At 40.8% G+C, this 26,437-nt stretch overlaps 1 protein-coding gene across 3 annotated transcripts in view; it reads right to left on the reverse strand.

Moving 5' to 3' along the window:
- The window catches only part of LOC120517237 (golgin subfamily A member 6-like protein 2), a 78,442-nt gene that overhangs the window by 11,560 nt on the left and 40,445 nt on the right, over positions 1 to 26,437 (reverse strand). For all 3 annotated transcript variants that reach the window (XM_039739425.1, XM_039739424.1, XM_039739426.1), the window contains 2 exons: positions 7,732 to 8,171; positions 2,410 to 2,588 (listed from right to left, as the gene is read on the reverse strand). In XM_039739425.1, the coding sequence (XP_039595359.1) occupies positions 2,577 to 2,588; positions 7,732 to 8,142 (423 nt within the window). In that variant the 5' untranslated portion in view covers positions 8,143 to 8,171 and the 3' untranslated portion in view covers positions 2,410 to 2,576. The remainder of the gene's footprint in view (positions 1 to 2,409; positions 2,589 to 7,731; positions 8,172 to 26,437) is intronic.

Raw genomic sequence — 26,437 nt, forward strand, 5'->3', positions numbered from 1 at the left:
GACCCTTGCAATGTTTTTGATCACTCTTATGTCTTAGCATTTTATCTCCTGTTCCTTTCTCATTTAATTCAATATCTGGACTGGCCTTTTACTTCAGTTTGGCCACAATATATGGATAATCATCTACTGAATCTATTAATGTCTGTTCCTGTGTTCTGGCATTGATTGTAATCACCATCCAGAAACACTTCAGACCGATTCTTTGGGGTTGTCAGGTTCTTCAGTATACAGTGGTGTGAAAAACTATTTGCCCCCTTCCTGATTTCTTATTCTTTTGCATGTTTGTCACACAAAATGTTTCTGATCATCAAACACATTTATCCATTAGTCAAATATAACACAAGTAAACACAAAATGCAGTTTTTAAATGATGGTTTTTATTATTTAGGGAGAAAAAAAATCCAAACCTACATGTGTGAAAAAGTAATTGCCCCTTGTTAAAAAATAACCTAACTGTGGTGTATCACACCTGAGTTCAATTTCCGTAGCCACCCCCAGGCCTGATTACTGCCACACCTGTTTCAATCAAGAAATCACTTAAATAGGAGCAGCCTGACACAGAGAAGTAGACCAAAAGCACCTCAAAAGCTAGACATCATGCCAAGATCCAAAGAAATTCAGGAACAAATGAGAACAGAAGTCATTGAGATCTATCAGTCTGGTAAAGGTTATAAAGCCATTTCTAAAGCTTTGGGACTCCAGCGAACCACAGTGAGAGCCATTATCCACAAATGGCAAAAACATGGAACAGTGGTGAACCTTCCCAGGAGTGGCCGGCCGACCAAAATTACCCCAAGAGCGCAGAGACGACTCATCCAAGAGGTCACAAAAGACCCCAGGACAACGTCTAAAGAACTGCAGGCCTCACTTGCCTCAATTAAGGTCAGTGTTCACGACTCCACCATAAGAAAGAGACTGGGCAAAAACGGCCTGCATGGCAGATTTCCAAGACACAAACCACTGTTAAGCAAAAAGAACATTAGGGCTCGTCTCAATTTTGCTACAAAACATCTCAATGATTGCCAAGACTTTTGGAAAAATACCTTGTGGACTGATGAGACAAAAGTTGAACTTTTTAGAAGGCAAATGTCCTGTTACATCTGGCGTAAAAGGAACACAGCATTTCAGAAAAAGAACATCATACCAACAGTAAAATATGGTGGTGGTAGTGTGATGGTCTGGGGTTGTTTTGCTGCTTCAGGACCTGGAAGGCTTGCTGTGATAGATGGAACCATGAATTCTACTGTCTACCAAAAAATCCTGAAGGAGAATGTCCGCCATCTGTTCGTCAACTCAAGCTGAAGCGATCTTGGGTGCTGCAACAGGACAATGACCCAAAACACACCAGCAAATCCACCTCTGAATGGCTGAAGAAAAACAAAATGAAGACTTTGAAGTGGCCTAGTCAAAGTCCTGACCTGAATCCAATTGAGATGCTATGGCATGACCTTAAAAAGGCGGTTCATGCTAGAAAACCCTCAAATTAAGCTGAATTACAACAATTCTGCAAAGATGAGTGGGCCAAAATTCCTCCAGAGCGCTGTAAAAGACTCACTGCAAGTTATCGCAAACGCTTGATTGCAGTTATTGCTGCTAATGGTGGCCCAACCAGTTATTAGGTTCAGGGGGCAATTACTTTTTCACACAGGGCCATGTAGGTTTGGATTTTTTCTCCCTAAATAATAAAAACCATCATTTAAAAACTGCATTTTGTGTTTACTTGTGTTATATTTGACTAATGGTTAAATGTGTTTGATGATCAGAAACATTTTGTGTGACAAACATGCAAAAGAATAAGAAATCAGGAAGGGGGCAAATAGTTTTTCACACCACTGTAGTTTCCAGATGGATCTTTGTATCAAAGTATTTCTGTGAATATCTTGTGCTCAATAAATGCAAGTAAATTCACATCACACAAGCCTGAGTGTTGGTATTCTCATAAAAGAAACACATGGAGTACAAAATCAATGACACTACTTGGATTGCTTGGGTTTCTTGTATACTGCAAAGGCAGATGTTTGGTGCGGTCATAGAAATCTTTTTATAGACTGCATGGAAAATCCTAGCAGCGCCCTTCCATTAGTCACATTTCTTTAGCATAAAAGTGATTGTTGTGTTGTTCTTCTCAGATCAATTCTAAGTTTAGAGCCAATTATGCTGGATATGCGACCACATATGTGTTTCTAGTAAGAAGGTGGAAATGGAGGGAAAAGCCTAATAAACCACAGCTTAGATGAGCTTCATAATGTAAACAGGCTGAGCAAAGTCACATGCCCTGCCACATGCCATGGAAAAGGTGCTGAAGTCTAATAACTCCAGTTACACATTACTTTCATTACACGGATTAATTGCAGCCACCATTTGTTCTAAGTGAGCAACAGAGAGGTGGAGGTTTGACATAGAGGGTACCTTTGTCTGAATTAAAATTCTCATCTTCTCCTTTCTCCTGTGCAGTGGGGTAAAATAAAAAGAATCTGAAGATGTTGCAGAAAAACTCCAGACTGACATTGAGGTGTGTTGGCTTCCCACAAAGTTTGGTCAGGTGCTGCTTTCTTCTTGTTCACCATCTTCATCTTTTATTTGGAAATCTGTAGAGGAAAACATGTCAGAACACCTGCTCAGTTTGGACCCCTGTGAGGAGCACAAGTATACCTGTGGTGGATAACCTGGAGAGATTTAGGCACGACTACAGAAACAGATATCATTTCTCCCCTACCGAGTAGGTTTAGGGACCCTTTTAATAAAAAGGAGAACAAGGAGATGAGAAAAATCAGTGATATGAGGATGAACAGTGATGGACTGCAGATAATTATGTGCTGTGTGTTTCCTGTATCTTATGCATATGTTGATTTGAAAGTGCTAAAAGAATGTACTAGAACAACATAGGAAAGTTCAGGTTAATTAAACTCTGTCAATCAATCTGTTATCAGGTTTGCTGAGCTGCTTGGTTTGAATGTGAAGGTTGGGGTCAGCATGGACCAAGGCTGTAAAGGCATGAGACTGTTGTCATGGATAATTAACTGAAGAACTGAGAAGAAAGGTAGGACCAGGATGGGACTGGTCAAGAGGCCAGAGGTCACAATAGTAAGGGTGTCAGCACCTAATATTCCACACATCTTTGGCCCAAAAATGCTGCAGGGAAGCGTGAGAAAGACATAAATACCAGGTCTAGCCAGCAATCCGGGTTCCATCCCAGCCATTGCATCCAGAGGTCCTGACCAGCTCAATGCATAATGCAAGAAGACCCTCCACTTGAGCACTAAGCACATTGGGCTTTTTACAAAAAGCTCTGCTATCTATCCAGGGTGTATTTGGAGTACATGCCACACCCATATGCAATTGGTTTGCTTCAGCTTTAGGCAAATGTTAGGAATTAAGGAAATGTATGGTACAGACTTATAATGCATGAATAAATGTTGTACCTGCTACCTTGCTCAATTGTCTTTTAGTAAGTTAATGATAAAGAACGTGCCCTTAATCCTGGTTTGGTCTATCTGTGATCATTGAGAGTGAAAGATGTGACAGCCCAACATGTGACTGATAGATAAATGGAAAGAGGTTCAATTGGGGCCATTATAAGTGAAGTGGGGTGCCTCTGTGAGATCGGAATACTAACACCAGTAGTCAATGCTCTTGCAGCCAGGGGGGCAGGCAATTGAATGCTATGGATCTTTTGCTCAGTCTGTAGACGGTCCACAGACAAAGAGTAAGTAGCAAGTCAGGTACAGCAAGTCCTGACCACTGCAGGGTAAGTGACACAAAAAAATGGTGGGGGTACCTAGCACTCATGTTAATAGAGAAATGAAGACACAAGTGAAAACACCACCTGCTTTCTAGGGGTCACAAGGACCATCCTGTTTCTTATAAATAAAACAGGCAGCCTGCCATTTTAATTTTACATCCAGTCTTTTAAGTGGCTGGGGAAAATGAAGGGTGAAAGGACACCAGGAGGTACTAGCTGGAGCCCGAGTTATAGTTATGCAGTTGCATTGTTATGTTTGCTGTGAAAAAATGCAAGTGAACAGGAGAAACAACATCAATACCAAAGCCAAATAAATCATTACCCAAGGGTCTGTTGTACCTTTCATCAGTCATAAATGCTAAACCAAAAAGCATAATAAACTGCGGAATTAAAGGTCTGAATACTAAAAGTAATTTCTAAACAGTAAATGCCACCCACGCAGACATTTCTATTTTTCCTTATCCATAAACTCAGATGATTAGAAAGTGCATAGTGCCGACCTTATATCTGTTATCACCGTGTACCTCGGAGAGACACTGCATAGCAACTGTTGTGCTCAAAATGATGGTATACAGTGTGAAGGACAGCCGGGTCCCATGCCCGGCAGAGACGCCCCTGCTGCTTATGTTCTGGGGAGCCACCATGGGTAGTCCAGTACCTCCCCCGGGATGCTTGGTGGCAGCCTCCCTGGCCGACAGCCATTCCTCAACCACCCGCAGGGCTTCATGGGAGATGGAGTCCTCCACAGCCTGGTTGGGGGCTCAGATGGCCGATAGGGGCAGCTGCATGGACTCAGCAGCCTGGCTGGATGATTCTTCAGCCCCACCCGGAGGTGCAATCGGGACCAGGTGGTCAAGCACCTGGAACATTTCTGGGCCAGAGGAGCCAGAGTCGGGAGGAGGAGGACTAAGCTTCAGGAGGAGTGGTGGAACAGGAGAAAGAGAGTGTTTTGGTAGTATTTGTGCTTTGGGAATGTGTTGGGCTGTGGGGCATGGGGAAGACGTGTCCCAAAGCTCAAGAATCAATAAAAACTTTGTTATCACTTTGTACGTGCCTCTGCGTCAGTCTGTGCCAGGTCGGGGGCTTATATAGCGCCTTTCACAACAGGAAGATGGAGTTGGAAAAAAATAAGTAAAAATAACTTAAAAAATCGTATGGCTTCTAAGCTAAAATGTATTTCCATATATTCTGTAACCCAAGTATAACAGTATTGTGTACTGCCCAGGATGGGGTAGGCATCTGGTTGCCCGAGGTCTCCACGACTCTAATTTTCTCTTTTGACTTTTTTCTTACAAGTTCAACTCCTCCGTTGTCAACTGGCCATAGTGACAGATATTGTTGTATTCCAATTATGTTAATCAATCCTTAGTTTGTTTTCCATGTATTTTAACAAATCTGGAATACTTCTGTATTACTATACTGTATTTCTGAAGTGGCAAGGATAGATTGGCCAACCAGTGCGGACAAAGAGGACTACTCACATTCTGTTTTCATGAGGTTTTGTGGTAATGTTCCTCGTCTTCTCTATTTTAATTTTTCACAGAATTTTGACCAATCAGAATTAGCTTTTCATGTGACACTGTGGATATGAACTATTGGCTGTGGTATCCAGTAGAAATAAATATAAATAATTCATTCTATAGATTTCTAATTTACAGACACACACACACATTGTACTAGCTGGTCTGAAACAATGTCAAAGTAAAAAAAAAGACTTCCAATCGTTCTGGACAGATGGCTTCATGCATCTTTGATAATGATTCTAAAGGGCTAATAAAAGTGAATTTCTGAAAGCTGTGTATTGTATTGTATCTAAACATTTCATTTAATCCTTTGACTAATACTGTAAAGACATAGCCATATGCTCCTTGAGTCCAGTTGCATTTTTCTATGCGAGTTGCCATCATCTGTAAAGCAGCCCTGAAATGTTCAGCCAAGATTTTCAAACACTGGCCTCTAAATACTTCCAACTCTTGAATGAGTGTTATGAAATTCAACATGGGCATGTCACCTCTTGAGAGGATTAGCTCAGAATTTTTGAAGGCAATGTTACTTTTAACCAAATGTGTCATGTATTACTGTGCTGTTGAAATGGTTGAGAACTGTCATGGACGACCAGGGTCCTTGCCCAGCCAGGGACACCTCTTCTCTGGGAGGACCGGAGGAGCAAGCCTGGTCAGGACCGTACTTCTCCCGGTATGTTAGATGGCAGCCCCTCTCTGGGTTGCAGCGGTGCCTCAGATTCCCGCAGGGCTTCATGGGAGATGGAGTTGGATACAGCCCTGTTGGGATCCAGGGGCATTGCCAGGGGGTGCTGCACCTGCTGCTGAGCCCTGGAGAGCAGCTCTTCTGCCACACCTGTGCCTTATAAAAGGAGCCAGCACCCACTACTCGGGGAGCCAGAGTCGGGAGGAGGGAGATGAAGCTTGCCAAGGAGGAGTGGAGGAAAAAGAAAAGATAGAGAAGAAAAGAGTACAGTGTTTTCTGTGAGGTTTGTGCTTTGTGACTGTGTTGTGGGAACGGGCAAGACATTACCAACAAGTGAAGAAACAAAAACAAAAAGCTTGTGCTTTTATAAGTGTGCCTAATGCATCTGTCTGTGTCGGGTTGAGTGGCTGCTATGGCCTCTAGAGTTGTCACAAACAACATATCCTGATAGTGCCACCACTTATTACCAACAGCGCGTGCTCCCGGAAAGAAGCATTGTCATTCACGTCGCTCAGGCAGACTGACTGGTTTAGCTTGGCTTTTGTCCTGCCGTGCAGTGTCGATTGTGGAGCCTTCTATGCAGAGGTGTGTGCCTCTCTAATGGATATCCAGTCAATTCAGTTTGCCACAGGTGGACGGAAATCAAGTTCTAGAAACATCTCAAGCAGAATTAAAGTTAACAGGATGCACCTGACCACAACCTGGAGTGCCATAGAAGAGGACCTGAAAAATTCTGAAAACTACAGAATACCAATATTATGTGAATGAGAGATTTGAGTTGTTGATTGATGAATTTGAAAACCTTTCTGAAAACATGCTTTCACTTTGTCATTATGGGTTACAGAATGTGGATTGATGGCCAACAATGGCAACTTTATCCATTTAAAATTAAATCTACAACACAATAAAGTGTGCACAAAGTGAAAAGGTCTAAATATTTTCTGAATCCACTGTAACTCTTCCTTAATGTGCCCTTATAGTGACAATTCTTTCATTTATCGGCTCCATTTTCACCTTGTCTTTATTCTTTGAATTAACAGCAGACTGTCATTGGCATTTTTTATGGAGTGCAGAACTTTACACTTTAATGAACTGGAATCTCATCCAGGGTGGGTTCCTTTCCACTACTTGATAAAATATGAATTAACTGAAGGTCACTTTAGGTGGCCAATCATTTCTGTAGGGCAGAGTGGTGGTTCTGAGGTAGGGATCTGCACTCCGAATCCTGTAAATGCCAAAAGTTACTTTGGGCCCTTGAGCAAGACCCTTAACCTGCAATTGCTCGGTCCTGGCTGTGACGTTAATCTGCATCCAGCCCTGCATGTAGGCCCTCCAACCTGCAGGGAAAACCCTTGGGGGTCGGTGGCAGAATTGGCACTCCAGCCACCATAAAAAACCTCACGCTGTTCCATTCCATCTGAACTAGTGTGGTGCTGAGGTGTCACCCGTCGCATGACTGCACCGGATCCTAATCTGGGATCCTGAGTTGGTTTGTCGTGTGGTGCGTGCGGTGTATCAGCATGTGCTCCTAACCTCTCTACTCATTTCTGTACTAAAGCATAGGGATAAAGTGTCCACATAATGTTGCTTAAAACACTCGACATGTAGGATCTACACAGATGTGCTCCATGTTTCACCAAACCCATGTCACTGAGCACTCTATCTGAAGACATGACCCAGGGTCTCTGAGCAGAAAACGTGTTTGATAGGCACTAGCAGTAAGTGCTTGTCTGCCCAGACCTTTGGAGGACTTGACGTAGACAGGAAGAGGATCAACTCACCTGGAAGTCCACATCTGGTTTCCATCTCTGATTGGAGCTGTATTCCATTTCCTTCAAGTGCCAGTCTTCCTCCCAGCGCTGGCGCTCCTCTTCCCACTGGCGGCATTCCAGCTCCCACTGCTGTTGGCTCTTGTCCAGCTCCAGCCAGAAATTCTCCAGGCATTGCCTGATCTCTTCTGAAATCTTCTTCATCACCTTCAAGCCCTGAGAGAAGGGCTCCTGCCTGCGCAGGTTCAGATTCGTCAGGTGCTGTTCCAGGTCCCGTGTCCGCTGTTCATCTTCCCTCTGCCGTTGGCCTTGGTCCCTTAGGTTCAGATCTCCCTGCCTCAGCCTCTCCTCCTGCTTCTGTAGTTGGTTCTTTTTCTTCTGAAGCTGCATGCCCCTGTCTACCAGCTCTTTCCAGGCCTCCATGGCGCTGCTCTGGATTTCTAACAGGCCTCCTTCAGGTGCAGAGAAACAGAACAATTAACCCTTTGATATTTTATGTAGCACTCTGTATTGTGATCATCAGATTAAGTTAAATGGCCAGGATTGAACCAGCAACCTTCTGATTTACACAAAGCTAGCACTGTTCTCTGGCCAAAATCCTGACCCTGCAACCAGTGATAAAACGAGAAATGTGCTAATGATGTGTCAGATGAGCACCTCCAGGCTTTGGTACGCTTGCCCAGAGGAGGACACCTGCCAGGGATTCATACCAGAGGCCAACAAATGGAGGCAGACATATGTCTGGCATTTGTGTTCTACTAAGCCTCACATCTGCGTTGAGTGTCTCTGCAACTACAAATGGTCTGCCTAAGCCATTTACACACTTCCAAATCTCCAGAAAGCAGGCACACGACCAAGGCTCACACTGAGTGTGTGTGCCCATGTGCCTCTTTGTATCTTTGTAAAAGTCCCGCAGGGAACGGACAGTCATTTATTTATTATTAGACTTTATCCAAAGAGGAAGTGTAAACACTGGTACATTTAGGTTTTCTAAGCTAAGGCACCATGTTATAGTGCCAAACAAAGCTAACTCATTTAAAGAAAAGGTGTCAGACATGAACAAGCCTCTGTAACTTCAAGTGTAGATTGTACTAGATGGACGGCATCCCAGTGAAGGTGGACCCTGTTCCCTTACCTGGACAGGAAGCCCACATAATGGATGCTCTCAGTCAGCATGACAGCATTTCCATCCAGACTGGCATCACTTGCCCAGCAGGGGAGCCTGTGTAGCGGATGGGCACTATGGGGTGGGGTGATGGTGTTAGCACTCTTTTTCCCCGTACGCTGTAGAGTAGCACCCCTCCTGACATTTGAGAGCTGTGGACTGCCCTGTTAAATTCTGTGGGAGCCAGGAGGGGGCACTATTTGGAGGTGAGTCCCCTGTCTTGGGAGTGATTGGGCACAGTAAGTACTCCTTTTATCATTCGGGGTCATTTTTGCTAAATCGCTTGTAATTCGACCTCTCCAAATTAGAATCATTGCTGTTATTGAACTATCTGGAGTATAAACACATGTTTGGTCTCTTTGTAAAGGTAACATTCTCTAGTTTCACTCTTAGTAGTCAGAATCACTGTAGGTGTGACTGATCAAAAGTTATGCACATTAGAACTCACAAAAAAAATGAAGTTTTTTTATGAAAATAAAGGAAAATAAAGCTGCAGTAGGTAGGTGGGGACAGAAACACACTATGTACCAACAGAATAACTTGTTGACTACTCACATTTCAAATTTGAAAAGAATACCTGTAAAAATGACATTTTTTACACCAGTTTTTATGTGGGCATGCCCAGGGCTTTTAGAGGGACCATTATCCACATTTTGGAACATATGGAAAAGTGTAATAACATTTGAATGCTTCAACCCACAGATATCAATGAGGGCTCTACTGAAAGCTTACACCTAAAGGAATCTATATCTACACACAGTGTCACTCTATTAGTTATAAAAATAATAAAAACAATAAAAATACACATTTCTATGTAAAATAGTCAATACAAGTCTTATGGGCCAAAAATATATTTATATTTTTATTTTTACTTTTTTTATAAAATGCACACAAACTATATACATTTCTTTTACAAACTGTTACAACACAGCTCAGCGTTTTCCATGTGCCACTTGATGGCAGCAATCACTAGCAAGCAGAAAGCACAAGGCGTGGCACATTCCTCTCTGCCATTAGACCTCTCCTGGGCGATTGAATACTTTCACGCCGCGTACATGCATCTATTATTTAATCGAGAGTGTATTTACATTTAAACTTCTACTTTTATTCATATTTAAAATGCGAAAAACTTGGCGAAATCACAATAAACAACCACGCACCAACTCTGCAGACTGGCACAAATGCCACCTTCGCAGCTCGATCGTTTGTTTACAAGTTAGTATGGCAAGTTACATATCAAAATGCTCGGCTGCTCATTGGCTGTAAGTTTTGAGTGTCACTCACAGTGTCCAATCAAACTGGTAGATTCTACCAGGGTTTGGAGTTGTACGTCATCGTTCAGCTGTCTGTGACACTCGTTGGCTATACGAGGTGCCAGTCAACCCCAGACCCGTCGTAATTGGCCAACTTAGGTGTCGATCAGAAGCTAACACTTCCGTGTTTCATGCGGTAGCATGGTTATCGCCGACAGAAACAAATTACGTCTGATATGATCAATATAAGTGAAAAAAATTACGTAGCTAGTCTCAAGTTATGAAACGTTTTCTGGAGTTTTTGTCCCTTTGAGAATATATCGTGTGTTTTGGACCTAAATCGTTTTACTGGATTATATTCGCTGGAGCCTTACGGACAGAATGGGATCAATACTGCTTGGAAATATTGATGTTTGACTTGCAGGGGGTCTTCAAAGGTAGGGAAAGTCAACTCTTAAAAGTATGTACTTCTCTGTAAAAAAGGCTTTAGTGTCAGTGCTGTGGTTGTTGTGTGTCAAAATGGTTTATATCATCGGTAAGACGAGACTTTGAAGTTTCATTTGATGGGTAGGGTGTCGAGATGCATGGCAGATGGGCATGCACACATGACTGTAACGTTTTTAAAACGCTGTTATGTCCCGGGACCGGTACGTGTGCGCGTTAAGGGGTTAGGTAAAAAGGGAGAGCTCCATGCAGCCCAACCTTTTACAAATAAAATTCTTGTTAAAAGTCTTTTTGGTTTATGATTTTTTTTTTTTTTTTGCTGTGAAGTTCTGACCACAATTTTCATTACTGTTTTGGCTTAGAGAAAATTATGTTTTGGGTTTTTTTTCTGTTTTTGCTCCCCTAGCTTAGTGTATAAAGTCTCCTTGTAGAGTTAGCACCCTTATTATTGTGAGGAGTAAGGAGACCAGGACATGTCACATCAGGCAAGACTTGTAATAAGGGACAGGTAAAGGTCAGAACCAAATCAAGTGTAATAACCAACAAATAAAACACAAGGGCAAATTAGAAGAGAAGTCAGGGACAGAACTAAGTCAAAGTTCAAAATGACCATAATAATGAGCGGGGCATTTGAAGTACGCTGGTGAGGCGTGTTATGATTAACTCCCCAAAATCCATCAAGTAACAGTGTTCATAATGACATGGGTGGTGTGGCTCAACATAAGGCACGAAATAACATTCCCCAGGATGGTGGCGCAATGTATACCTAAACACAGGACAAGTGCAAAACAGGCAAAGAACTGTACTATACTATAAATACTAATAGGTACTGTAAGTGAATAAATAGTAATCATTTGTAATAAATCAATAATTAATAACAATAAATAACAATTTTAGAAATGTTAGAAATGTACTGCATATAAATAAACAACCAGGAGCAGATCTGAGAACAGCACAGAGTTCAGAGTCCAGACAGCCACAGGGTAGAAGCTGTTACAGAACCTGGGACAACTGGTTTGGATGCTGTGGTACCTTACGCCAGAATGAAGTGGAACAAAGTGAACGTGGAAGGGGTGGGAGCAATCCCCCACAATACTGTAGGCTCTGCGGATACAGTGCTTTATAAAGATGCCTTTAATGGAGGGCAGAGAGCTCCCAGTAATGTTTTCTGGTGTGTGCACTATCCATTGTAGGACATTACAGTCAGAGACACTACAGTTAACATACTGGACAGTGATGCAGCTGGTCAGAATGTTCTCTGTGGTCAAACAGTAACAGTAGTGGGATCTGAACCCCCAACCCCAAGGTTTTAAAGTCCAAAGCCTTAGCTACACTGCCTGCCTGTGGTGGGGGTCTATAAGACACTACCAATGTCAGGCTTCTACTTTTGTTGCTTTCCAATCAAATCCCTATATCCTTAATAAAGTGGCCTTGCTTCATATTTGAAGCAGACTGTTATATATTGTGGACTACGGCCAGCCTGTCATCCCGGCCAATACCCCCAGGTGGAGCTCTCCCTGCAGCATGGAGGTGCCCTGAATACCAGCAGGGAATCATGGACAGTGGAGTTTTCCTTCACAGCCCTGCTGGATACCAAAGGGGCCAACAGAGGATGCTGCAGGGAGGCCCAGAGAATCATATGTGCCCTATAACCCGGAAGTACGTCTTAATCACAGCGACAGGAGGAATGATGTACCTCCGGGATGAAGAAGAGGACTTTTGATCTGACCCGGAAGTGATAGGAGGTCACGTGGACTGAAGGATCAAAACACTTCCGGGTCAGGGAATATAAAAGGACTATGGGAAATCCCAGACGTTGTGCTGAGCTGGGTGGAAGGGTGGCAACGCGTCTGGGAGTGGAGGGTTGTTTATTGAGTAACTATTGTATTGGTTAATAAGTACTGTGGAGAGGAGGGTGCTTTGTGCACGTATTTGCTTTAATAAAGTCAACTTTTGGACTTTTACCTGGTGTCTGGAATCAAGTCTGAGGGTTCAAGGGGACAACAGCACCCCCTATCTGTCACAATATATTCTTTCTTATTTAAATAGCCATCCCCTCCAACATTTTGATTTCCCCTTTTTTCCAATTATATTTACCATTTTAAATGAAATACATCCCTAACTTTAAATTTTAGCTGCTACAGCATCACATGTATCCACATATTGAGTACATATACCTTCATTTCATTTATTTTGTTTTTAATATTTCCAACATTAAAGCAAGAAATGTTTAGCTTATTAATGATTTTATGTTGGCACATTGCCTGCACACCAGTAATTTCATAGTTGCTTTTTATATTTTTATTATTTCTACTGTCTGGCCCCTTTCATAAACTGCGTAATCTTGGCCTGTCCTAAACTCCATGCCCACCATCCCCTAGTTGAAATAACTCTCAATTAACCTACTCATATGTCCTCTATCAAAAAATTTAAATTCTGCCATACATTTAACCCTCTGACCTTCTCAGTTTTACCTGGACTGGCATGTGGCACAAAGAAGGCCACACTGTCAGTTCTCCCCCTCATCCCATCCTTACCGATGTCAATTTGTGTTTTAGTGTGGTCAGTAACAACTGGGTATGCGCCAGCTCAGGACCTACATGACAGGGAGGTTTCCAAATCTTCCACTGGAAGGCACAGAAAAGACTCTGTCACTGGAGTAAACTTTAACATTTTTTTATACTAGGTTTCTAATTAAACAATCTTGTTACATTAGCATATGGAGCATCAGTCATCATGTGGTGGCAAACCTTGAAGCAGACTGGCTGGCTATCTCAAATGGCCTACTGCTTACCTAGAAAAGCTTGTGCTGTTATTCCTCCATTCATGTCATCCAAGCTGCATGTCAGCAAGTGCACACAAAAGCCAAGAGAACTACTGCAACTAATTTTATATGCAAGTTTAAACCACACCCACTGTGTGTGTGTGGGGAGGGGGGGAGGAGCAAAGAAGTAGGCAGCTGGGTGTGGTCAGTCCAAAGTAAGCCAATCAAAAAAGAGTGTGAGTTTGATGCGTGTCTGGTCAAACCCATCAATGGTAGTGTAGAAAAGCCAGTTTATTGTCAGGGGCTGAAAGCCCTGTTCTTTTCTTTGGATTGATTTAGTTGGCATACTATTTTATTTATGATTGAATTATATTGTAATGCTTTGTTTTCTTTTAAAATTTCTCCAATATTTTAAAGGTCAGCAGTGCAAAGGGGGGTCATAGTCCAAAGAGCCTCTACTGTCACACTGCTGTTAGGCTCTCTTCATCAAGTCAATTGGCTTTATTTATCCATACACTGTATCGTAGCACACAGGGACCCGAAATAATATTCCCCAGGACTGCGGTGCAACATATATATAAATACAGGAGAACTGCAAAGCAGGTAAAGAAACTTTACTATATTATATATGAATAAATAAAAAACTAATAGGTAAGTGTATAAGCAGTAATTTTTACCAGTGTATCACAGACTTTAATATGCCACACTGCACAGAGATGAATAACCTATCCATCGGTATTTCTTAAGAGTAATGCAGATGAGAAGAAGGCTTTGTTGAGGTCATTTTTGCAGTATGTAAACTAGAGTGTTACTCCTGTGTTTAAGTATAGCACTGCGCCCCTTCAGAAATGTTATTTTGTGCCACTATACTCTGCAACATGGTGTATGGGTGGTAAGACAATAAAGCTACTTCACTTGACTTGATGGCAAGGTAATTGTCTTCCTCTTCACTAGGGCGCTATTTTTTGTGTAGGTGGCGCTGTTCTTATGTCCTCTGACTGCCTGATGCCTTTGGTGAATCTTTAAACTGCCTATGCTCTCGCTCTTTCTCATACCAAACACTGGGTTTCACAGTTAGCGTATTAAAAGATGTGTGTCATCTCCCTATCTCAAAAGCTACATAGCATCATCCCACCAATAGAGAAGCTTTCTTTTTACTGTGGCTTGAAGGCTATTTTGAACAAGTTATATCACTCAAAAAATGGATGACAGAGAATTTCCTTTGGTCTCACTACCTGCCAACTTGAAGTTTTTTAAGTGAATTATCACATACAAATTAAACAAAAAAAGTCCCCATACTCCCTGCTTCTTGTCTTCTTACAAGTATATACACACTGGTTAGTTTATCTCAGCTTAAACATAAACACTCTCATAGAAAATAACTTTTCTTTTTTAACATATGCTTTACATTTCATTGTTTTCCGAGAGTTTGTATCCTAGTTGCATCCCAAAATACAATACTCTGTCTAAATACATTGTTATTCCCGTCAATTCGTTAGATTATAGTTCAAATAAACAAACAAATCTAACAGACCTCATTTTTAAAGTGATCTCAAATTTGGTTCACCATGTCTTCTAAAACTTTTACCTCTAAACCCTTCTGAGCCCTTTGTATCTGTTTAATCTAGAAAATCTGCCGCTGCAGCTTCTCCTCTCCACTCCGACAGAAAGACTTCATTGTTGGCCTGTCAGTGCCTAACAGGTGTGATGCTATTATTCCCTATTCCTTAAAGCTACATCTTATCTAAATTATACTAAAACAAAAATAAGTTAAATATTACAAGTCTTATTTAATAAACTATTAAGACCCTAAATTGTATCCCCCATTACAATGGTCAAAGGCCAGTTGATTATCATATCATATAGCATTCGTCATCAGGAGGCTATGTCCTAAAACATGGGTAACAAGCTACAAAAGTAAAATCTATTACAATTATTAATATCCTTATGACTTGGGCAGCATGGTGGCACAGTCGTAGCATTGCTGCCTTGCTGCCTTGCAGTAAAGAGACCAGTGTTCACAGCCTGGGTCCTCCCTGTGTGGAGTTTGCATGTTCTCTGCGTGTCTGTATGGGATTCCTCTGAATGTTCCGGTTTCCTGTCACAGTTCATAGACACGTGGGTCAAGTTGATTGGTGATGCTAAATTAGCTGTGTGTGTGTGTATTAACCCTGTGTCCTATCCAGGGATTGTTCGTACCTTGACACCTATACAATACAATACAATTTATTTTTGTATAGCCCAAAATCACACAAGAATTGTCGCAATGGGCTTTAACAAGCCCTGCCTCTTGACAGCCACCCAGCCTTGACTCTCTAAGAAGACAAGGAAAAACTCCCAAAAAAAACCCTTGAAGGGAATAAAATGGAAGAAACTTTGGGAAAGGCAGTTCAAAAAGAGACCCCAGGTAGGTTGAGCATGCAGTGAGTGTCAAAAAGAAGGGGGTGAATACAATACAATACAATACAATACACAGAACAGAACAAATCCTCAATACAGTATACAGTACAAATAAAAATTTTAGAAGTACGGAGCAGAATTTAACAGTAGATGATATCACATAATAAGATTTGGATTTGTTTAGAGTCCTGGAGACCTCAGCCATCAAGCTGCCTCCCCCTATTGGCCCTTCCACGGCTGAAACAGCGCTGGGCCAGCCAATCCGATGAAAGGACCCCTCTTTCCTATGATTCCTGCGATCCCCCATCAGGGATAACATTACCTTAGGCAGGCAAAACAACTTGGCAGGTGGGCCATGGCACCAAGTGCCACATTTGAGTACCGAGAAGAGAAACAGAATAGGTGAGGCTTAGTAACAAATTATAACTATCAAGTTACTTATGTTTTAGTGCTAATGACTAACAACAGAGATGCAGTCTGGACAGTTAATCAGCAGCTCTAGTCAGGATATGCTAAACTGAAGTAGTGAGTCTTCAGCCGGGATTTAAAAGCTGAGACTGAAGGGGCATCTCTTATAGTAGCAGGCAGCCTATGCTTGCTGGGTTAGGCTTTCGTGACCCTGCTCAGGATTAAGTTATCTTTGAAAATGGTATGCTATCATTTATAAGGTTTAAGTTGTTCCAACAGCAAAATTCATCTGTAGCAATGTTTTTTTCTATAATTCATGTACTTATTTTGCTGATGTCTTTATCCAGGGCAACTTACAATATTTATGATACAATTTCTTTTGTTTTTCCAATTGGAGCACAGGCAGGTCAAGTGACTTGCTCATGCTCACACAATGTCAATAGTGGGACTTGAACTCACAACTGCTGGGTTTGAAGTCCAAAGCCTTAACCACTATACTACACTTTATGTAGAGGCTGTGGTTTGAACATCTGCAATGCTCTGCCTTTGTTTGTGTGATTCTTCTCTAACCTCAGTCTAAAGATGTTTAGTTAGATGAATTGGCAAATCTAAATTCACTTCTCGATTGCCTGGTGTTCTGTAAAAGTGTAGATTAATAGCTTTCATCTACTACTTTTGAAATAGGCTCTGGTGCCCTGAAACGGAAAAAATAAAGCTCAGAATATGGCTGAATGGAGATTACTCTTATAATGACCTGCATGACAGAAAAGTACCAAAGTGATCAATAAGCAGCAAGTTACAAACTACCAGACAGCCTAGGGCAGAGATATGTCACTCAGATCATTCAACCTGGAGCTCATCTGCATCTGCTATTCTGTTATCGAACACACTTCATTGTTTCTTCATTGCTGAGATCAAACAGGGGATTCAAATTGAGTTTACAATTTGGATTTAATTTATTTTTGAAGGATTTTAATTAAATCTGAATTCTAGCTAATAACTTTCATTCAGTATATGTGGGCCTTTTTACATAACTGTTGTCAACTCTTTAAAAATTTTCTATTCAAATAAACTGTAAATAACTGAATGCAATTTGTATATTTCTAAAAATCATAAATACGTAAAGTGCAGACAACTTAAGCACACTTGATGTGCTTGGATGAAGATGTCAGATGAATAAAATTAACAGTGGAAAAGATAGTTTAACACAGCTAGATCCTGACAGGTTTGCCTTTGCCTGATCTCAAGATGCCAGCCTTCTTATAACACCAAAGATGAATACAATAGTGTGTGGGAGGTCAAGCTCTTAGTTACAGTGCCCCAAAGCTGTGGAATGGTCTGCCTGCTACTACAAGAGGTGCCCCTTCAGTCTCAACTTTAAAATCCAGGCTGAGGATTCACAACTTTAGTTTAGTATACCCTGACTAGAGCTGCTGATTAACTATGCATACTGCATCTTTGTTGTTAGTCATTTGTACAAAAATGTAAGTAATATGATATTTATAAACTGTTAATAACCCTCCCTTACTCTGTTTCTCTTCTCGGTATTCTCACTTGGTACCACTGATCTACTGCCGAGCTGTTTGCCTGCCTGTTTAAAAGTCATCTCAGATAAACGAGCATTGGAATAATAGGGAAGAAGGGTCCTTTCATCTGATTAGCCAGCCCAGCTTTGACTCAGCTGTAGAATGGCCAATAGGAAGCAGGCGACTAGTCGGCCAAGGTCTCCAGGACTCTGACTATGTCCAGCTTGTCTGTCTGTTTTCTTTTCGACAATCTGGCCGTGGCTCTGCAATAAGCTGATTTACGGACATTGTTGTTTATCACTTATGTTAATGACATTCTAATTTGCTTTTGATGTGTTTGAACAAATCTGTATCCTCATATGTGACAGTTATGTGTTTGGTGACTGGTATAATCTATTCTTCCATTTTGCTTTGAGAGTTTTTGTGGCGCTCTGCACCTGTACTTGTAGTTTCTACTACTGCATTGTATTTCTGATTGGCCGTGATAGATGGGCCATCTAGCTCTGTGAAGAGAATTACTTGTGTTTTGTTTTGTGTGTTGTATCTACCCCATTTTTTGACACCCATTGAATGCCCCAACCTACCAAGAAGGGGGTCTCTTTCTGGATTGCCCTTCCCAAGATATTTTCCATTTTATTTTGAGAGCGGGGTTCTTGACTTCTTAAAGAGTCAAGGCTTGGGGGTTGTCAAAAACGGGGCCTGTTAAAGCCCATTGAGGCATTCCTTGTGTGATTCTAGGCTGTACATGAAATACATAATGTTATTGAACTGAACTTTATCTACAGACAATGTATGTCCCTGTGTCTTCAATATCAGGTGCTTGAACACTAATCCTCTGTTCTCTCTTAAGTCTGGACAACAGGTAGGAGTAACTAAGAGCACAAAATTTTCCACTGGACGCACTTGTAAACACACACACACACACACACACACTCAGAATACACCTGGGGCCTCATGTATAACGCCGTGCGTAGAACTCGCACTATAACATGGCATAAGCACAAAAGCAGAAATGTGCTTATGCACAGAAAAATCCAGATGCAGGAATCTGTGCGTACTCCAACTTCCACGTTCTTCAGCTACATAAATCCCGATCAGCGTGAAAAGTAACGCTCGTGCACGCACTTTATGTAACGCCACAACTCCTCCCAGAATTACGCCTCTTTGAATATGCAAATCAATATAAATCACCCTTAAGCTCAGCCTTCTGTAAAAAGACAATGGGAAAAGCACAGGGGAAAATATAAGAATTTCAGCGAATACCAAGTGGAGGCAAAGGAAAAACATACTATTTGTTCAAATAAACCGTGGTATAATCAACAAAAGGAAGTTGATCGAGTGACATAGCGTGTTGGAGAAACTTGAAAGCTCACGTTCACAAAATCGCACAGTGCCGGAAATAAAAAAGAAGTCACATATCAAAGTCGCCGTGAAAAGAAGAGTTGTAAGCCCAGTCTGAGTGTCATATGCAAGATTATTAGGGTACAGAGAAAAAAAAGGCACACAGTGGGGAAAAAGCACGAAATGTCAACTTCAATCTCGACATTTCCACTTTAATCATGTAGTTTATTTTGTCATTAAAGTAGAACATCATAAACTTCATCTTAAAATCGTTTAATTAACCAGTTTCTCAAATCACATCGTAATTAAAGTAGCATGTTAAATGCTTTGTTTTGTATTTGATCTTCTATGTGCCTATGTGTGTGAATCACTACTTGCTTCTTAAACCGGCGCTCTTCCTCCAACTGGACGCAGAATCCATTACATTCGTGATATTACAGCTCTCTGAATAACTAAAATACTGAGATGTATATGTGTTGTCATTTTTATGATGATAGGAGTTATTAAACATGGCTTTCACGGCGCAGTGATTGTGTGCGACCTTCGATGAAATAATTTATTGCAGCAGTACTCAGGGGCTCTAGGCTTGTGGTGGCACTGGGCAGAGGAAGAATCGGTGGCTCCTTCGCACGCCAATGTCAGTAAGGTAGCTTATGCACGGTGGATGGCCTCGTCCATTGCAGACACTGCATAGCCGCCTCGTGCTCATGACACAAGCATTTAACTTTTGCCGAAATTTGTCGCTGCGTTTTTAGTTGTGTTGTTATTTTCTCTTTCTGTTTTATATTGAATATATATCGGTGTAGCCGCCACTGCAGTCCTTGCTTTTCTTTCCCCAAATACCCAATCACCACACAATCAGCTCTGTAATAGATGTTAAGCCATCTGTAAGCTTAGAGCGCCGATTCTTCAAAACGTTTAAGGAACATTGAAATATCTTTGTAGTACATGTTTAATTATTCTATCCTTCACGACACTCCCAGTGAAGAATATAGATTATTTAAATGAAGTTAAAGTTTTATCTGTATAATATTATAAACATATTTTGCTGCATTTCACCTTAAAAATGATATCGTCATCATATGTAAATACGCGTCCGTACAGGAAAGGCTTTGAAACGTTTTGCCGTGGCTGAGACAGCGTGTGCTTGAAGCTGTATACCGATAATTCTCTTTCCGATCAGCTGCTGCTGTGATTCCCCACTCAGATACAGTGATATAAATACTCTGAGTGGTGCAGTGAGAGAAATATTGAAAAAGATGATCCACTGTGGCAACTCCTAACAAGAGGAGCTGAAAGAAGAAGAAGAAGTAAGAGTAACAACGCTAAATCAGTTATGGTATTTGGTATACTGTGGCTATTCCCTGGATCATTATATTGTTACAAGTTAATTACAATCAGATGCATTACACTAATAAACAATATGCAGTTAGTTTCAGTGTATTTATCTGCATCAGGAAAATAAGGAGTAACCACTCAGGAACAGTAGCATTGCTTTGACGCTGTGTGCCACCAGTCTGCAAAACCGAGCGGAGAACTTGCGTACGACAAGCCATGAGGTACCGTGGAAAAGTGCGTGGCTTTACGCCAAGTGTAGGTTTTATACATCGCGATTTGAACATGGAAAAGTTCTTATGCAACGTTTCTGTGCGTACGCACCGTTTATACACGAGGCCCCAGGCCTCTGAACATCACACAGCTCTGCCATTGTGCACTTGAACACCCACTCATTAATCAGGTTATCCAGTTCAGAGTTGGGCAGGGCAAATACCTCAGTGACAGCACTGGGTGCAATGGTGACACCAAGACCATGTCATCTAGGTGGCTCATTTGACAGTGAGCATATGCCTGAATGTTTAAAGTAAGTCAGCTTCTTAACTGAGAGCAGATTTTTGTTTTCTGCACAATCGCCTAAGTTTTCATAACATAGATGCATAAAATTTTTTGTCAGTACATTCCTTCTTTGTTTATAACATTAAAATACTTCTTCTGAACAATTACTTTCACTGCTTTTTTCACTAAACTTAGAGAATTCTGAAGGAGTGAAATAAAATACAAATACTTGAATGTACGACCAATCAAGAAAGGCTTGGTTGCTGGTGGAAGAGGTGTTGGTGAGGCCTGTGGTCTGAATGTGGATCCCAATGCCCCAGTGCAGTGACGGGGACACGGTGCTGTAAAAACGATGTCATTCTTCAGATGACACATAAATCGAGGTCCTGACTCTCTGTGGTCATAAAAGATCCCTGGGCATCCTTTGTAAAGAGTAGAGTTTATCACAGTCCTGGCTAATTTGCCCACCACTTCATCACCTGACAACTAATGTGTGGAGAGTGTACTGGCACAATGACGCCTGCCATCGCATCATCCAGCTGGGTGCTGCAAATCAGTGGTGGCTGAAGTGGCTCCCCACTCGCTATGTAGAAGCACTGTGAATAGAGAGAAAAGTGCTATATAAAGAGAAAGAATTATTATATTATATTATATTATATTATATTATATTATATTATATTATATTATATTATATTATATTATATAGTAATATTATTACTACTACAACGGGCAAGCAAAAGCTTCAAGTGATTAACACAGAGATTTTTCAACTCCATTATTCTTTATTCTTATATAAGGGAAGAGCTCATGAAAAAGATAATACAGGTGCTGGTCATAAAATTAGAATATCATGACAAAGTTGACTTATTTCAGTAATTCCATTCATAAAGTGAAGCTTGTATATTAGATTCATTCATTACACACAGACTGATGTATTTCAAATGTTTATTTCTTTTAATTTTGATGATTATAACTGACAACTAATGAAAGTCCCAAATTCAATATCTCGGAAAATTAGAATATCAATTAAGACCAATGCAAAAAAAGGATTTTTAGAAATGTTGGCCAACTGAAAGGTATGAACATGAAAAGTATGAGCATGTACAGCACTCAATATTTAGTTGGGGCTCCTTTGGCCTGGATTACTGCAGCAATGCGGCGTGGCATGGAGTCGATCAGTCTGTGGCACTGCTCAGGTGTTATGAGAGCCCATGTTGCTCTGATAGTGGCCTTCAGCTCTTCTGAATTGTTGGGTCTGGTGAATTGCATCTTCCTCGTGACAATACACCATAGATTTTCTATAAGGGTTAAGGTCAAGCGAGTTTGCTGGCCAATCATGAACAGGGATACCATGGTCCTTAAACCAGGTACTGGTAGCTTTGGCACTTTGTGCAGGTGCCAGGTCCTGTTGGAAAATGAAATCTGCATCTCCATAAAGTTTGTCAGCAGCAGGAAGCATGAAGTGCTCTAAAACTTCCTGGTAGACGGCTGTGTTGACCTTGGACCTCAGAAAACACAATGGACCAACACCAGCAGATGACATGGCACCCCAAACCATCACTGACTGTGGAAACTTTACACTGGACCTCAAGCAACGTGAATTATGTGCCTCTCCTCTCTTCCTCCAGACTCTGGGACCTTGATTTCCAAAGGAAATGCAAAATTTACTTTCATCAGAGAACATAACTTTGGACCACTCAGCAGCAGTTTTGTCTTTAGTTCAGGCGATACGCTTCTGACGCTGTCACTTGTTCAAGAGTGGCTTGACACAAGGAATGCGACAGCTGAAACCCATGTCTTGCATACGTCTGTGCGTGGTGGTTCTTGAAGCACTGACTCCAGCTGCAGTCCACTCTTTGTGAATCTCCCCCACAGTTTTGTTTCACAATCCTCTCCAGGGTGCAGTTATCCCTATTGCTTGTACACTTTTTTCTATCACATCTTGTCCTTCCCTTCGCCTCTCTATTAATGTGCTTGGACACAGAGCTCTGTGAACAGCCAGCCTCTTTAGCAATGACCTTTTGTGTCTTTTCTTCCTTGTGCAAGGTGTCAATGGTCGCCTTTTGGACAACTGTTAAGTCAGCAGTCTTCCCCATGATTGTGTAGCCTACAGAACTCGACTGAGAGACCATTTAAAGCTTTTGCAGGTGTTTTGAGTTAATTAGCTGATTAGAGTGTGGCGCCAGGTGTCTTCAATATTGAACCATTTCACAATATTCTAATTTTCTGAGATACTGAATTTGGGACTTTCATTAGTTGTCAGTTATAATTATCAAAATTAAAAGAAATAAATATTTGAAATACATCAGTCTGTGTGTAATGAATGAATCTAATATACAAGTTGCACTTTTTGAATGGAATTACTGAAATAAATCAACTTTGTCATGATATTCTAATTTTATGATCAGCACCTGTATGTGCTATGATCAATGAAACAAAGGAAAGGCATTTGTTAATCCTCACCGCAGGATCATCCTGAGTAGTTTTGTAATTTACCTGTAGTTCATATGGTTGTCAGATGGTGTCACTGTTCCTCTTGTCAGGCTGAGTAAGGCTGTCCTACCAACACTTACCACTAGATGGCTCTCTAGGACGCTAGAAATACGTGTGCCACATTTGCTTGAGGCTGCTGTTGCCGTTGCTTCCTGTTCTTGGGTTGCACAGCTAGTTTATTCAAAAATGATTTTTGTCAACACATATAAGAAACGTTACTTGACAGATATAGTGACTTAAAAATGAGGAAATGAAAAGTTCACACAGATATTGCAGACTACTTGAGAAACACAGACATAAAAACAAGACTGTATAATTTCAGAGGGCTTATCAGAAAGAAGTTAAATAAACAGCAAGCCACAGTTTTGTAAAGCAATTACACAGCACCTGACCCAGACAAAGAAAATAGTAAACTGTGAGCAGTTCCAGAAGTTAGTCATTGAACTTCAAATACCAGAATAGATGATTAACAAAAATGAGAAAGAAATATGTATTCAACATGGATTCATTGCAAATTCATTTTTGAAACTATTGTGAAGTAATCACCTGTGCCAAAAGCCCACATTTTCCATTATTATTTTGGAGTAGTGTAGCGGTTCTGATGTTCACTCAGATATCACTGTTGATTTTCATCCTTCCATGAAGCAGCTTTAGGTGTCAAGCAGCAAACATCAATTAGCAAGACTCCACTTCCATGCATGCCACATTCACAGCTGCACTCGCCTGCACCGATGGCCACAGACAGAGTCGCAGGAAGACATACAAATTCCACACAGATGGTAGGATTAGCAGCTGCATGGGTTCTCCTCAGACATTTCAAAGATATGCATGCTTGGTTTGTTGGTGATTATAATTTGGCCGTATGAGAGTGTGTGACTGGTTTACTATTGACTTCTACCGCATACTGCTGGGGTACCCTCCTACCTCTTTGATCTGAGTAAGGGTTTAGAATATTATGTTAGGTTAAAGCAAAATGTGTTTATTTTTCATTAATCCGTTATGTAATAATAATACTATGTTCCACAAAAAAAAAAAAATAATAGGATTGAGAAAGCTAAAGACAACATAATTACAATTTTGTGTGTAACTATTTAAACTTATGTTATACTGCTTTCATCACTATATTGTTTCTCCTGGGTCGCCACCATTTTGTCACACTATCATGAAGACTAAAATCTTTGGTACAGAATGCAGTCTTGGAGGTTGCGTAATTAATGTCTCGATGTTAACACCATTATAACAATTGCCGCATTAGATTCATCAACATCTAAATGTCAGGAATTGGTTCTAAATTAATTTTTTGTGGGTTATTCTTTATTAATTTTCTTGAATAACCTCTCATTTTGTTTTTTTTTTTCCTAGGCAAAGAATCTGTTTCTGAAGTCAGTTTTGTTACGAACTAGAGAGTTCCTAAGCATAAAGTCCCGAACAATGATTCAAAATGGCCACTAGAGGGATGGGAAATCATTAAACCCTGGATCATCAGAGAAAAATCAAACATATCTCTCTATTATATAAAAAAATCTTGGGACGAGACAAGACTTTTTCAGAGAGACGAGACAAGACATATTCAGAGAGATAATTTCACGTCCCGCGAGATGAGACTTTGTGTCAAGAGATGAATTGAAAACCTAACAGGTCCAAGCAGGGCCGGAAATAAAAGACAAACAGTAGAAGACAAAGTAGAATGTCATAAAGAAGTTCAAAAACGTTGGTGCGACGCACATGCAGAGCAGGTTAGAGATTATGAAAGTACTAATATTCGAAAGTCGCAAAAAAATAATTATAGTACATTAGCACAAACAAATGGAAATGGACAAAGAAATTTTCTTGAATATCTATATGAATTTCCAATAGATCACACTCGCATATATAATAAACCAACATGTGACGAATTGTCAGCGATAATAGTTTCAAAGGACAGAGATATCAAAGACGAAGTTGATATCTGTGTTTATCCAAAAGCACGGCACGATTCATCGCAAGTGGCAGATCCAGGAAATGACTAACGCGTAGGGCCCGCACAAGGGTTGGCGAGCGAAGTGAGCAGGGGTCAGAGCCCCCTAGTAATCTTTATAAATAAAAGATTTATTATAAAATGGCTCAAAACAGTGAAGTTCCAAAGACCACAAAATACACAGAAGGCAATGCCTTAAATATAGGCCATCCCTAAAGCAATCTGACTCTCAATATGAAATGCAAAGAATGATCAAATCACAAATAATCAAAAAAAGCAATAGACAGAAAAACTCCCCACCATGAGCACATTAACAATCACCTGCAAGGGACTCAGTCTTTAGATGACTGAAGGCAGTCTCTTGCTGTGGTGAGCAGGTGGCCCCACCTCTTGGGGAACCACCCGCAAAAGACAAGGAATGCAATCGAGGCTGACATACATATATAAAACGAAATACCAAGAAAAACGGAAGTGCACAGAAATAACATTTATAAAAACAAAAGAAGACATAAAGGCAGGATTTGAACCCCACTCAAAGGAGGAACCTTGAGCTAAATATAACACAATCTGACATAACAGGCATTCATGGTTTGTAGTTAAATGAGACCAAAACCTCTCATATTCCCAGGTAAATGTCCGCACAATACGGTCAAACCAAAAATGGAAGGGTTTAGAAATGCCTGAAGTGTGTGGTCGACAAAGATCCTTCAGTTTGTCCAACAGTTTCAGATCCAGTGTTAATCTTGAATCTGAGAATTTCTTAGCAATGTGCATAATAATGCTGAGAGTGCTGTGCATTTATTGTTCTGCATTCATTAAAAATGTGGATGATGTTTTGCAAAGGATGGGTAAATGGGACTGATAATCTATTGTGGGTTAAATGGCCTGTGTTTTTGTTCTTGTGTTGTTTTTTCATTTACTCTCCTTTCACAAACTATCACTATCTACTGTAACTAGGCAAACTTTAAAACAGCAAGGCTGCATTTTTACATAATTCACACAAAAGACTGTTTGTTAAACATCATACTTACGTTCCTCAAAGTAACTGTTCTGGTACATAATAAGGCCCTCACTGATACTATATGGTTTTGTCATGTGACATTTGGAGTTGCATAAACTGACCAGTATACTGCA

The sequence above is a fragment of the Polypterus senegalus genome, chromosome 17 (assembly GCF_016835505.1).
Source record: "Polypterus senegalus isolate Bchr_013 chromosome 17, ASM1683550v1, whole genome shotgun sequence".
In the NCBI taxonomy this organism is placed as follows: Eukaryota; Metazoa; Chordata; class Cladistia; order Polypteriformes; family Polypteridae; genus Polypterus; species Polypterus senegalus.